A 13,815-nucleotide genomic window follows, 5' to 3' on the forward strand; every position below is an offset into this window, starting at 1 on the left:
AGGGATACATTTTCTCTGGCTTACCGTGCCGCTGGGAGAGGACCGCACCCACGGACTCCTCCGATGCGTCCATCTCCAGGATGAAAGGACAAGATGGATCTGGGTGTTTTAGGATGGGCGCTGTGGTGAACCTCTCCTTCGGCCTCTTGAAGGCAGCGTCAGCCTCAGGGTTCCAGGCCAGCATCTGAGGCCCACCCTTAAGGAGAGAGGTGGGCGGGGCGGCTATGGAGCTGAAGGACCTGATGAAACGCCGGTAGAAATTAGCGAAGCCCAGGAAGCTCTGTTGGCCCTTGATGGCGGTGGGAACCAGCCATGACCTGATGGCGTCCGTCTTCACTCCTTCCATGAACACCCCCTGAGGACTGATCTGGTATCCCAGGAAGGAGATGGCCTGTTGGTGGAATTCACATTTCTCCCCCTTCACCAACAGGCTGTGTTCCCTGAGGCGGAGTAGGACAGCTCGGATGTCCCTGACGTGCTCCTCGAACGTAGCCGAGTAGATCAGGATATCGTCGATGTACACCACCACCTGTCTACTCAGCATGTCCTGGAACACGTCATTGACGAAGGACTGGAACACATTGGCGAGGCCGTAGGGCATGACACAGTATTCATAGTGGCCTGAGGTAGTGCTTAATGCCGTCTTCCACTCGTCTCCTTCCCGGATTCGGATCAGGTTGTAGGCACTCCTCAGGTCCAAGTTGGAAAAGTACCGGGCCCCTCGTAGCTGCTCAACGGCCGACGGAACCAGAGGGAGGGGGTACCGGTACTTGGTGGTGACTGCGTTCAGCCCCCTGTAGTCAATGTATGGTCTCAGTCCTCCGTCTTTTTTTGCCAAGAAGAAGAAGCTGACGGAGGCAGGAGAGGTAGAGCGTCTGATGAACCCAAGTTTCAGGGTCTCCGCCACATACTTCTCCATGGCCTCAGTCTCCTCCATGGAAACTTAACAATGACACAGAGAAATAACAAAGATAGAGTAAACGACACAAAGCTAAACAATCACACACAACATCATCCAGAACAGTCCAGGGCTAAATAGGGGTGGTGATGAGATGATGAGGTGCAGGTGAGCTGGAGGTGTTTAGGGTGCGTTGGGTTTCCATTCCGGTGTGCCGAGGTGGTGCGCTCAGACCGGTGGCTCAGTAGACCGGCGAATCAGAGCGCCGGAGGGGAGCAACAGGAGGAGACGTGACATTAACAAAAAAGTCCATACCAGAGGTGGCCAACCTTCCTCCACTCCCTGATCTACTGGGTGAGCAGACTTCTATTCCAGCGTAGCAATAATACACATTATTATCAACTCATTAGGTTTGAGAAGTTGAATCAGGTGTGTTAGTGCTGGGCTGGAACAGAGGCCTGCACACCCAGCATACCTCCAGGAGAAGGATTGGCCTGCTACAGTTGTAATAAGTTTGCAGGCTACATTGTGTGACTTTTAACTGTATTGTAGTATACAACATTAGCTAACATACGTACACATACTACCCATGGCATACAAGGATGTGCCAGCAGTCTCTTGGGACATTCATTGGGACCTCTTCATCTGCATACAGGCTTTCACAGCTCTCCATATCTGAGGACAGACATCACAAAGAAACAGGCTTCATTTTATTACAATTAGACAGCCCTGACTATTATCTCCTTGTCTGTCTTCATAGTTTTCATCTCTAGGACTAGAACGCCAGAATATTTGCATAATGTCATCCCACAACCTGCCCTGTCTAACTAGCTAGTACACCTACTCCCTTTTCTGACAGCTGGAGCAGAAAATCCTTTCACCCTCTTCCATTGCTGTTATCTACAAATGCATTTGGAGCATGAGTTTTTAATTTACAATGATGAATAGGCATCAAGATAACAAGCTAATATGACGTTAACTAGCTGTAGTATGTAAGGTTAGCTAACAAGCAGCTCATTATCCTACACACGGTGGCCTGCTGTACCTAGCTAGCTAATAATACATAAAAAAACAAAAAAACATTGTCAAAAATGTTTTGAAATATATTTAGCTACTTACTTGAATAGGTTCACGCCTACGCCCATGCACACAAAGCGTTTTGTTCTAAAACCCCCACAAGTGTCATGGGACTCGTCTGAAGGTAACCGGTACCGGTTGAACAAAATTATTGAAAGTATATATTTCTTTACTGTATTTTTTTCCATTTATGAATGTCTTATTCAATGTTTTTCACAGGCTATAGTAGTAATTCAATTCAATAGCCAAATTCAATATTTTAGCAAATATTTTTTTTATACCTAAAGGGGTCCTAAAATTCAAAATCAAATAGCAAAATGATCCATAGTACGACCATCTTAAAACAATTGTCAACCCCCCACGACTTAGACTTTTAAGAATTAATTCTACAGTATCTGATTGCTCTCTACTCACTGGTCATAGTGGTGGTACTTTGTGTGGTGGTTTGTCGTCTGACAGTGATGTGAACAGTCATCATAAGGTCTCTCACTCCACACCTGTACCAGCCAGTGTTATCCATCTTCAGACCACTCATAGTCACCGTTAAGACTTTTCCTCTGGTGGCATCAGTGGTCTGCTGTAGGGTCACTGATGTTCCATCTAGAGTCCCAGAATTCCCCCACATACAGGAGATACTGTCACCAATCCTGCACCACTTCCTATTTCCAGTGTCACTATAGTAACAATTTACCATGACACTCCCTCCTTCAACTCCAGTCACCTCCAGTTGGTCCACATAGAGTTCTAGAGTACCTGAACACAGAGGTACTGTCACCAAAGACAGTCTTGAGTGATCAAGTGTTTTTTTGTAACAACTGACTACAAATATCATAATCATGAAGAGAACAGAAAGTAGACATATACCAACATTCCTCATGTCAACTTGAACAATAATAGTGATGGAGTAAAAAATGCATTATTGTCTTGAGGAATCTAGTGAAGTAAAAGTTAAATAGTGAAGTACATATACCCCAAAAAACAACTTAAGTAGTACTTCAAAGTATTTTTTACTAAAGTACTTTATACCAGTGGGCAGTGTCCGATAGTAGCTAGGCTAACTCACAACAAAATGAAGATTGCCTGGCTACAATGGGGTAGGGATCTGAAGAGCACACCGTTCTCTATTAATGAGCGATTTCCCCATGAAATAGTAGAGAGACGAAGTCTCAAAAGGCTCCAAACAGAGAAGCAGAATGTTCTTCTGGTGGTTGATAAGTTGTATGTAAACAAGTCATTGTTCAAGGATTGGAAGATTACAACGTGGCTGTGAATGATACCTCATGCTGAAGTAGTCCTCAATAGGCCTACACATTGCACCGCACTACACATTACAATCCTTTATAATTATTATAATTATTATGTTATTATTTATGCATGATGGACTCATCCTTTTTTACTCATGCAATACAGAACCTTGGCCTATGTGGACTTAAAATTAAGTTTAGATTAATGGGACGTTTTTGTTTATTTTGAAGACTGCACAGGCGTTAAATTGGAAAAACCAACGTTGGGTTTTGAGTTTGATCTGATACAAGTTAATTGTAGAGATTGGGGTATATTATGGCTTGAATGCTGTTGTACTGTGTTGCCCTTTTGCCGGATGTGAATCGGAACGAATAGAATTTAAGACAATATATATTGACAGCTCTGTGGGGCTACAGGATACGCTATTGATATAGGAGGAGGGTTAATGACCTGTCTAGGTTCTCTACTGGAGTAGGACTATACAATCTATAACAATTGGTGTCACTATCTTTTTAACACCATTTAAACAATACATTTTAATTTTAAAAATGCAAAGGACCGATACACACCGGATAATGGGTTGGATGTTGTCAACAGGGTCTGTTAACTCTGCTAGCGCGCGGCTGGCTCGTTAACACTGGATTAAACCAATTATAGCCTAAATTAATCAGCCAATTAATCAGTGTATGATCTTATTATTCGTATCTAAGAACCATTTGCTTTGCTAATTAGAGACTAATGTTAGCTAGTTAACATTGAACCTGGTTTGTTAGCGACCTGCAGATTCATGCAGGGTAGTAACATCATGAGTTGGGATTATGGTTCATTGTTTACTTAGCTAGCTAGCTAAATGTCTTACCAAAAGACTCCACTATGCAAGTAACCATTTTGGGTGCGTTCGTAAATTCAGTCTGAGTATGCCAGAGCATAGGTGAACGGAATGAGTAGGTGTGTCCAACTCAACAGTGCTAATACTAAGTTAAAATCCACATGTTGGGGTAAATTAAATAAGCTGGACAAGAAGGTCATATCTTAGCCACAATGTCTTGTTACAGTTCAGTCTACCCTGTGTCTCTCTGGTACACCAGTCATAATACCATTGTTGTTTTTACCTCACAGCAACCCACGCTCCAACCACTGAACAATCCTCTTTCTCTCCAACTGCTGAGCCTGTTCAGACTGACAACACAGTCCAAGGACCTGAGAGGGTCAAGGAGAAGGACAACATGAGGTAATTATCACTAATTCAGCTGTATTTCACATTTATTTTTCCAAATGGATGGCTATAGAAATAGGAAGAAAGGTAACATTTTCTGTTTTCACAATAGTTTAGGGCACAAAACACCCTCCTTAAACGTTTTCACACCAAGTATTGGCCAAGACACTGTTATAGAGACATTTACAATCATAGAGACAGAGATATTTGCTACTTCCTCATATCTCTGTGGTTTGTAGAAGTAGCAGCATTATTCACATTAAAAGGTGTGAAGAGCTGAACAAACATTTCCATTTTGTCATAGCAGCAGAAAAAACATAACAGAAAATGTATTTTACCATCAGTTCCATAGATCTAAAAGTCCTACTGATTCCTCTGGGCATGTTGGTGGTGGTGATAGCTGGTGTCCTAGTCACATGGAAGATGTGGAGAAATCATAGTAAGTATTCATTCTATAATGACTGTAATGAAAAAGTGATACGTTTGATTTTGGAGATATTTTCATGAGACAATAAATATTTTCCTTAAAGACATTACATTTTTACATTTTAGTCATTTAGCAGACGCTCTTATCCAGAGCGACTTACAGGTAGTGAATGCATACATTATTTTTATTATTTATTTTTCATACTGGCCCCCCGTGGGAAACAAACCCACAACCCTGACATTGCAAACGCCATGCTCTACCAACTGCACTGCTCTACACTGCAAACCACTTATAGAAACTGAAATTACGCTGAATATAGAGTTAACATATATACATTGTACAGTTACAATACAATGGACATGAAGCTTTAGCTGAAGGGCTAATGTGTGATTTAAGCGCATCTTATGTCCATGTCCTGCATTTTTCAAAGACAGGGTCTTACCCACAAGGCCTTGAGTCAGATGAGAGGAACATGAGTGTAGCCTACCACTGAGGTGTTTGTTATCTGGTCCATGGCCTTATTGTCCTCTGGAATAAAGAAAGAGAGATGCAGTATTAGAGACCTCTGAGATACACTAGAATAATACTGAATACATTAATCATAGAATAGTTATACTTTTGAGTCTCCTCCTCTTATGTCAAGATACAGGCTTATGTTATAACAGGCTAATACAGTTGTCTTCAAGGAAAATATTGATGTCTCATGAAAATATCTCCAAAATCAAACTTATAACTTTTCCAATATAGTAATTATAGAATGAATACTTACTATGCTTTCTCCACATCTTCCATGTAACTAAGACACCAGCTATCACCACCACCAACATTCCCAGAGGAATCAGTAGGACTTTTAGATCTATGGAACTGATGGTGAAAGACTATGTTTATTATAAAATACAGTCCATGAAATATCACAGTTAAATAGATTATTATTATTTGGTTTATGTTTTTTGTGCTAATATGACAACATGGAAACATTTGTTCAGCTCTTCACACCTTTTATGCATGAAACTTGACCATCCAAGAATAGAATGCTGCTACTTTGACAACCACAGAGATATGAGGAAATGGTACATGTCTCTATGATGGTAAATGTCTCTATAACAGTGTCTTGGCCTTTACTCGGTGTGACATTTTTAAGGAGGGTGTTTTTGTGCCTGAAGCTCTAGTGTGAAAAACAGAAAATGTTCCCTTTCTTCATAATATTTCTATTGCCATCCATTTGGAAGAGTAATTGTGAAATACAGTTGAATGAGTGATAATTACCTCATGGTGTCTTTCTCCTTGCCCCCTCAGGTCCTTGGACTGTGTTGTCAGTCTGAACAGGCTCAGCAGTTGGAGAGAAAGAGGATTGTTCAGTGGTTGGAGCTTGGGTTGCTGTGAGGTAAAAACAACAATGGTATTATGACTGGTGTACCAGAGAGACACAGGGTAGACTGAACTGTAACAAGACATTGTGGCTAAACTATGACCTTCTTGTCCAGCTTATTTCATTTACCCCAACATATGGATTTTAATAATAATAATAATAATTATTATTATTATTATATGGATTTTACCTTAGTATTAGCACTGTTGAGTTCAAACCAATGGTAGGACCGCTAAGTATTCACAAAAGCTTTGAATCAGGATACAGTTCAATTTGTTTCTGATGATAAGCCAGCAAGACTGGATAAAACCAGGTTAATACTTAATAATACAGTATCTGATTGCTCTCTACTCACTAGTCATAGTGGTGGTACTTTGTGTGGTGGTTTGTCGTCTGACAGTGATGTGAACAGGGATCATACGGTCTCCAACTTCACAACTGTACCAGCCAGTGTTCTCCATCTTCAGATCACTCATAGTCACCGTTAAGATGTTTCTTCTGGTGGCATCAGTGGTCTGCTGTAGGGTCACTGATGTTCCATCTATACTCCCAGAATTCCCCCACATACAGGAGACACTGCCACCAATCCTGTACCACTTCATATGTCCAATGTCACCATAGTAACATTTTACAATGACACTCCCTCCTTCAACTCCAGTCACCTCCTGTTGGTCCACATAGAGTTCTGGAGTACCTGAACACAGAGGTACACACACCAAAGAAGGTCCTGAGTGATCTTATATCAAATAAAATCACGTATAGTGTTACTAAAGTTGGAGGACCCATTGAGACCAATGTTACTGAGTCTGGCTAGCAACAGTTTGTGGTCCACTGAATCAAACTGAATCAAACACTGCAGCACAATGTCGTTTTTCAATAAGTGCATTTATGATGTCATTCGCCGCTCCCATTTGCCACACCTCAGAAACAATGTATTCTTTAGGCCTACTGTCAATAAGGCTCACACAAGATAGTTTGAATTTCTATGAAGCAGGTGGTCTTTATTTGGCCTTTATTTGAGTGTCAAGGATTCCAAACAGTGTTTTTGTAAAACATGCAGAACCAATGAATGATCATAATAGTGCCATATTATGGGACCAATCCTGTTCCTTCTTGTAGTTTCTCCTAGGGAGCTGGTTCATAGTAGCTCTCATTCATCTCCATATAGTCATCCTTTGCGTGACGCAAAGCGACGATCCCGGATTCTTCCACCAACGTCCTTTCATCCTGAAGTATGTTTTGTCTGCTGAAAAACTGTTTTTTTGTCGTCTGCTTGACATTCTGTTGATGCGCCTGGAATAATGATGAACACCCTAAGCAAGACTGTATACTGAGAAAATAGGCATCTTTAAGCAAAGCTAGAACAGCAAGAGGGAGGAACTTGCATACTAATTAATAGGCTCCTCCTCTTCTTTGGGCTAAGACTTGACTACACTTCCCATAATGTAACAGTGTTGATGTGCAGACCCCATCTATAGTGAATTGTGGTCACATTCAGTGAGATAAGCTGTTTCTGGATACTGTTTAACGAGGGTCATGTTCACTTTGCATCATATTATATATTTTGTTGGGTCTTGTCCAATAAGAAATTATATTTTTTGTTTACAGTTTGGCTATGGTGTGTCCTACTGAACACGACCCAGGTTGATTCACTTTGTATTACTCCAGCACATTAGTACAGTGTTTTTGGACCATTCTCTCTCGGCTCTCTCCCTGTCTCTGTCTGGTCCACTGAAGTAGTTACTTACATGACGTGTCTTCACTGTCAACCGGTGCGGGTGGCTCACGAGGCAACATGACATTCTGCTGTATTGGCCTCAAGCAGTTCTGACGCCACGTGACATGGACAGAGAGGACAAGACAGAGAACAGTTATCACCATTACCAACATCTTCACCCAGATTCACTGGAATCAACATCACAATTAATGTGCATTTGTGAGAATGTGAAATTGAGATAATTGTATTTCAAAGTTTTTCCAATGTTCTCCCACAACAAAATGCTCCAATATTATATTATATTTGCCTAATTATGATCTTCAAGATTGAGAGAGCAGAGAGGACAGAGTGGTCTCCCATCTCCTCAAAGTGTATGGTTCTTGAAGGCATCCTCGCGGTATAGGATGTTTGCCCAGTGTCAGATGGAAACCAAGAGCGTGTGTAGGTCTTCCACCTACAGTGTGGAATATAGAGGGACTTGTGTGAACTCTGAACCCTTACCCTACCTCATGTCTTCGCGCAAAGCAGTGTCCTTCTTCAGATAAAAGCCTGCCACGAAACATAAATGGAAAATGTGTCACATTTATAATATTGAGTTCATGATATTGAGTTCCGCGTGCTGTTGCTATTAAAATCCTATAGATGGCAGTACAGTTTAGGATAGAGCCTTACAGGATGGACAGCACTGACTTCTCCACATCCTGTGTTGTGGCATTATCTCTCTGCTGGAGAAGCTAATCTTCTTCCCAACCTTCAGCTCTGGACAGACAACACACTTTCACTCATAAATTTAAAAAAATATTGCACACCTGAAGTCACAGGTTGGGAAAAGTGAAAACTAGAATGGGTGCTCCAGCACACAGTTTAGTGAGAACATTTATGAACATGTAACGTTCCGGTCAAAGAGACCTTTGCCAAGACATTCATTAGTAGCCTAAACATTCTGTTTGGCAAACGGTGTACAGGCCTACAGGAGACACACAACCAAACCGCATGCTGCTAAAAGACTGACATAACGCTTTTACATTAGTGCTGTACTTGTGGACATAGATTATGTAAACTTTAAGGAAAAAAAATATATATATATGATTTGTTATTAGGCTAATGGCTCATTGCCATTTGTTTACTACATGTAGTACATGTGTAATAAGTGTGTGTGTGTGTGTGTGTGATTATTATTTGACCCTGCTGGTCATCTATAAACGTTTGAACATCTTGGAGAAAAATCTGCCCTTATTGACCATGTACTGTTATAATCATTCCACATTTCCAAATTATTATGTCCATTATCAATATTGATTGGAAAACAAATGGGGGCACCCATCTGAGTGTCATTTGTCATTTTATGAATGGAAACTTTGTAACCGCTGATTTTACACGTTTCCACAATACTGCCGCATGTAGGTTTAACTTTATTTGATGGACAGCAAATTGTCCAATAGTGGCACTCTCTTGAACAGGAAGTAAAATGACAGTCGACCAATAGGTCTCACATACATTTACGTTCCTTTTCCCTCTCTGTTGTTGTCACGCCGGGTTGTTCGCTCAAAGGTGAGATATTTCATAAACTCTACTCTTTTACACAAATAACTCAAATACTGCCAGGCTTTTGACGTGGAGAAACATGAACATAGATACAGCGGTAGGTTTATGTACTACCTCAAGACAGGTCTACGCTAAAAATAAATATTGCAGCCAAATATTACACAGGAGAGAGACAGCCTACGCAATCGGCCCTTCTGTTTTTTAAATGAGCTCTTTACTGACAGATTTACCCAGTGCGTTAGAATGTATATGTGGAGGTTAGCCAACTGAACCTGGCTGGCTTCTTTAGACATCAATGACACTAATGCATGTCTGTAGAAGTCGCACCTTTACCTTCAATTTTAAGTTCAACTGTTCTTTAACTTTACCTTGAGGATTTATGAATGAATTGTCCCGTTCGATTAATTGTATAAGCATTTTACTGTATGTCATTAAAGTATAATATAGGCCTATGAGATTATCATCTATTCTTAGTGTAGGCTAACATTATTTTTGCAAATACATGAATAGCCTATTTCCATTGTTGGTCAAATTATAACTACAATGAGCATTTCTTTTCATTGTAAAATCTTGCAAAATATGAACAAATATAACATGTCATTAAGCACATTCACAACCTTTGCATGTGTAGGCTGCTATATATAGGCTTTACAGATGCGTTATGCATTGCCAATGCCACTTAACACAGTGACCAGTGTTGGCTCAACATATGTTCATCCTCTTTGTACTGCTACCGGGTAAGGCTGCCTTGTCTTGTTCTCAGCCTGTGTCCTTACCATTAGTACTGCAGTACTGTTAACCTTTGCCAAGGCATTCATTAGTAGACTAAATATTCTGTTTGGCAAACGGTGTACAGGACGACAGGAGATAAACAACCAAACCACATGCTGCTAAAAGACGGACAGAACGCTTTTACATTAGTGCTGTACTTGTGGACATATATTATGTAAACTTGAATTTTTTTAAAATATATATTATTTACATGTCCACCTCATTCCTCACAACACATGTTCATAACTTTTGAAAATACTTTCCATACACACCTGTGCGTGAATTTGTAATTGATGAGAATGATACCATATTACATGATTAGACTGTGGCTACATGTGTAGACTTTAGATGCTGTCCATGTAGGCTATTTGTTTTACAAATCTCATCAGAGAAGAGTTCCAAAATGCCTATATTTCCCTTCAATTCCCTGTTTTAGTGTTTGCTAAGCAACACTAACTTCTAGAATTAGTTTTTTCTCCGCCTCCTTTTTATGCACACCAATAGTTTGCCAGTAATCAAGTATTTAAGCACTTGTCAAATTAATGTTAAGACCATTCTCATCTTTCTTGATCCGCTTTTGAGCCAACTCATGAATACGAGATTCCCTCAATTTAACAAGGTCTGTAGCTTGCACCTTATCCATTGCGTAGGCTACGTATTCATTATATATCAGGGAATCTAATGGAATAAATAATCTAAACTTCCTACGGACTCGCAGGTGCAAACCTGAAGGATACGACAATCCTTTACATAAACTCACCTGAACCGGACCTTCAAAGTAATCAATAATACTCAAAATTATCCAGTCGCCATTTACCATGCTTCCAAAGTTATCAATATAATCCACAAATTCCTAACGATATATCACGTCGCGGTCCATTTACTGTAGTGGGCATTGTCCTTTGTGCATTCCTTGTGTTCCTGGACCATTTGCATTGCAACTCCAGGTAACAGAGAGAACATAAAGTAGGGCCGAGCCTACATGTCTGATGCAGTAATTGTCTACTTTGCAGACAGACAATGCATTGGGTCTTGCAGAGGACTCTCCACAGGACAAAGAGTTCTGCTCATCTGCTTAGAAGACTCTTCTCCCAAAAGGAGTTACCTACTTTAACGCTTTATACCAAGGTAATGTGAATTGTTGAGTATTGTAAATTATCAGATAATATTTTTTATTAATGATGTTCATATTAGTGGTCCCTCTCAAGGTTTTCCTTGACACTTTTTTTTGTGTTCTTTTTTTAGGCACTTTTTGATGAATGCATTAGTTAGCCCTATTGATATTGAATACAATAAATTATATGTAAAATAATATGATGTATTTAACAATTTTCCAGGACCCATGCCCATTGTGTGATGAAGCAAAAGAAGTCCTTGAACCATACAAACACAGGGTGAGGTTATGTTTCTCAGAAAAATGCACCTTATATGTTTGCTGAACAGTTGGATAAAAGTGTCTGCTAAATGGCATATACAGTGCATTCGGAAGGTATTCAGAACCGTTGACTTTTTCCACATTTTGTTACGTTACAGCCTTATTCTAAAATTGATTAAATTGTTTTTTTTCCTCATCAATCTACACACAATACCCCATAATGACAAAACAAAAACTGGTTTTTAGAAATGTTTGCAAAAAACGGAAATATCACATTTACATAAGTATTCAAACCCTTTGCTATGAGACTCGAAATTTAGTTCAGGTGCATCCTGTTTCCATTAATCATCCTTGAGATGTTTTTACAACTTGATTGGAGTCCACCTGTGGTAAATTCAATTGATTGGACATAATTTGGAAAGGCACACACCTGTCTATATAAGGTCCCACATTTGACAGTGCATGTCAGAGCAAAAACCAAGCCATGAGGTTGAAGGAATTGTCCGTAGAGCTCCGAGACAGGATTGTGTCGAGGCACAGATCTGGGGAAGGGTACCAAAAATTGTCTGCAGCATTGAAGGTCCCCAAGAACACAGTGGCCTCCATCACTTTTCCTTGAGCTGGCCGCCCGGCCAAACTGCGCAATCGGGGGAGAAGGGCCTTGGTCGGGGAGGTGACCAAGAACCTGATGGTCACTGACAGAGCTCCAGAGTTCCTCTGTGGAGATGGGAGAACCTTCCAGAAGGACAACCATCTCTCCAGCACTCCAGCACTCCACCAATCAGGCCTTTATGGTCGAGTGGCCAGACAGAAGCCACTCCTCAGTAAAAGGCACATGACAGCCAACTTGGAGTTTGCCAAAAGGCACCTAAAGGACTCTCAGACCATGAGAAACAAGATTCTCTGGTCTGATGAAACCAAGATGGAACTCTTTGGCCTGAATGCCAAGCGGCACGTCTGGAGGAAACCTGGCACCATCCCTACGGTGAAGCATGGTGGTGGCAGCATCATGCTGTGGGGATGTTTTTCAGGGGCAGGGACTGGGAGACTAGTCAGGATCAAGGGAAAGATGAATGGATCAAAGTACAGAGAGATCCTTGATGAAAACCTGCTCCAGAGCGCTCAGGACCTCAGACTGGGGCAAAGGTTCACCTTCCAACAGGACAACAACATTAAGCACACAGCCAATACAACGCAGGAGTGGCTTCGGGACAAGTCTCTGAATGTCCTTGAGTGGCCCAGCCAGAGCCCGGACTTGAACCCGATCGAACATCTCTGGAGATACCTGAAAATAGCTGTGCAGCGACGCTCCCCATCCAACCTGACAGAGCTTGAGAGGACCTGCAGAGAAGAAGGGTAGAAACTCCCCAAATACAGTTGTGCCAAGCTTGTAGCGTCATATACAAGAAGACCCGAGGCTGTAATCGCAGCCAAAGGTGCTTCAACAAAGTACTGAGTAAAGGGTCTGAATACTTATGTAAATGATAACTTGTTTTTTTGTGCAAAAAAAATCTACAAACCTGTTTTTGCTTTGTCATTATGGGTTATTGTGTGTAGATTGATGAGTAAAAAAACACAATTTAATCCATTTTAGAATACGGCTGTAACGTAATAAAATGTGGAAAAAGTCAAGGGGTCTGAATACTTTCCGAATGCACTGTACTCTGAGTGTACAAAAGATTAAGGACACCTGCTCATTCCATGACATAGACTAACCAGGTGCAACTCAATGTTAGGAAGGTGTTTCTAATCTTTGGTATACTCAGTCTATTATGAAAAGGTACATTCACTAATGAATGGCTTCTCTTATTTCTGTCATTTTACAGTATATTTTTCAGCAGGTAGATATCACACTGCCAGAGAACAAAGTTTGGTGGGACAGATACAAATACGACATCCCAGTCTTCCATCTGAACGGACAGTTTCTAATGATGCACAGAGTTAACACTACACTCCTGGAGAAACGGTTGGCTGAAGTGGATCAAGAACAACAATAAAATGAATTTGCAATAGTATAGCCTACTTAAAGCTAGAATTCAGGTCACCCCGCCTGTGTTTTGGTATAGAGCTGAGGGATGGGCACTAGATACATTTAACCACGCTCAAATTCATGGACAGAGCTATGGATGCAAGGACTGACCATCCATGATATAAAAATTATAGTTTCAACCAAGT

The 13,815-nt window shown here is 40.8% G+C and overlaps 1 protein-coding gene and 1 long non-coding RNA gene across 3 annotated transcripts; one reads left to right on the forward strand and one right to left on the reverse strand.

Moving 5' to 3' along the window:
• Nucleotides 1–896: 896 nt before the first annotated feature.
• Nucleotides 897–2,770, reverse strand: LOC311127935. Its single transcript, XR_014613155.1, has 3 exons — nt 2,390–2,770; nt 1,477–1,573; nt 897–942 (listed from the first exon to the last, which is right to left on the reverse strand). It is a non-coding gene; the product is annotated as an uncharacterized lncRNA (long non-coding RNA).
• A 6,676-nt stretch (nt 2,771–9,446) lies between these two features.
• cUnh5orf63 (chromosome Un C5orf63 homolog) lies at nt 9,447–13,809 on the forward strand. 2 transcript variants are annotated; one of them, XM_084160624.1, is made up of 4 exons: nt 9,447–9,500; nt 11,279–11,393; nt 11,603–11,659; nt 13,467–13,809. In XM_084160624.1, exons 2-4 carry the CDS (start codon nt 11,286–11,288, stop codon nt 13,635–13,637), a joined length of 336 nt encoding a protein of 111 aa, XP_084016750.1. In that variant the 5' UTR covers nt 9,447–9,500; nt 11,279–11,285; the 3' UTR covers nt 13,638–13,809. The 2 variants fall into 2 exon arrangements, with proteins under 2 accessions (XP_084016750.1, XP_084016749.1); XM_084160623.1 differs by lacking the exon at nt 9,447–9,500 and adding an exon at nt 10,381–10,440.
• The last annotated feature ends 6 nt before the right edge of the window (nt 13,810–13,815 follow it).

Source organism: Coregonus lavaretus, assembly GCF_964263955.1.
Source record: "Coregonus lavaretus genome assembly, chromosome: 4".
NCBI lineage: Eukaryota > Metazoa > Chordata > Actinopteri > Salmoniformes > Salmonidae > Coregonus > Coregonus lavaretus.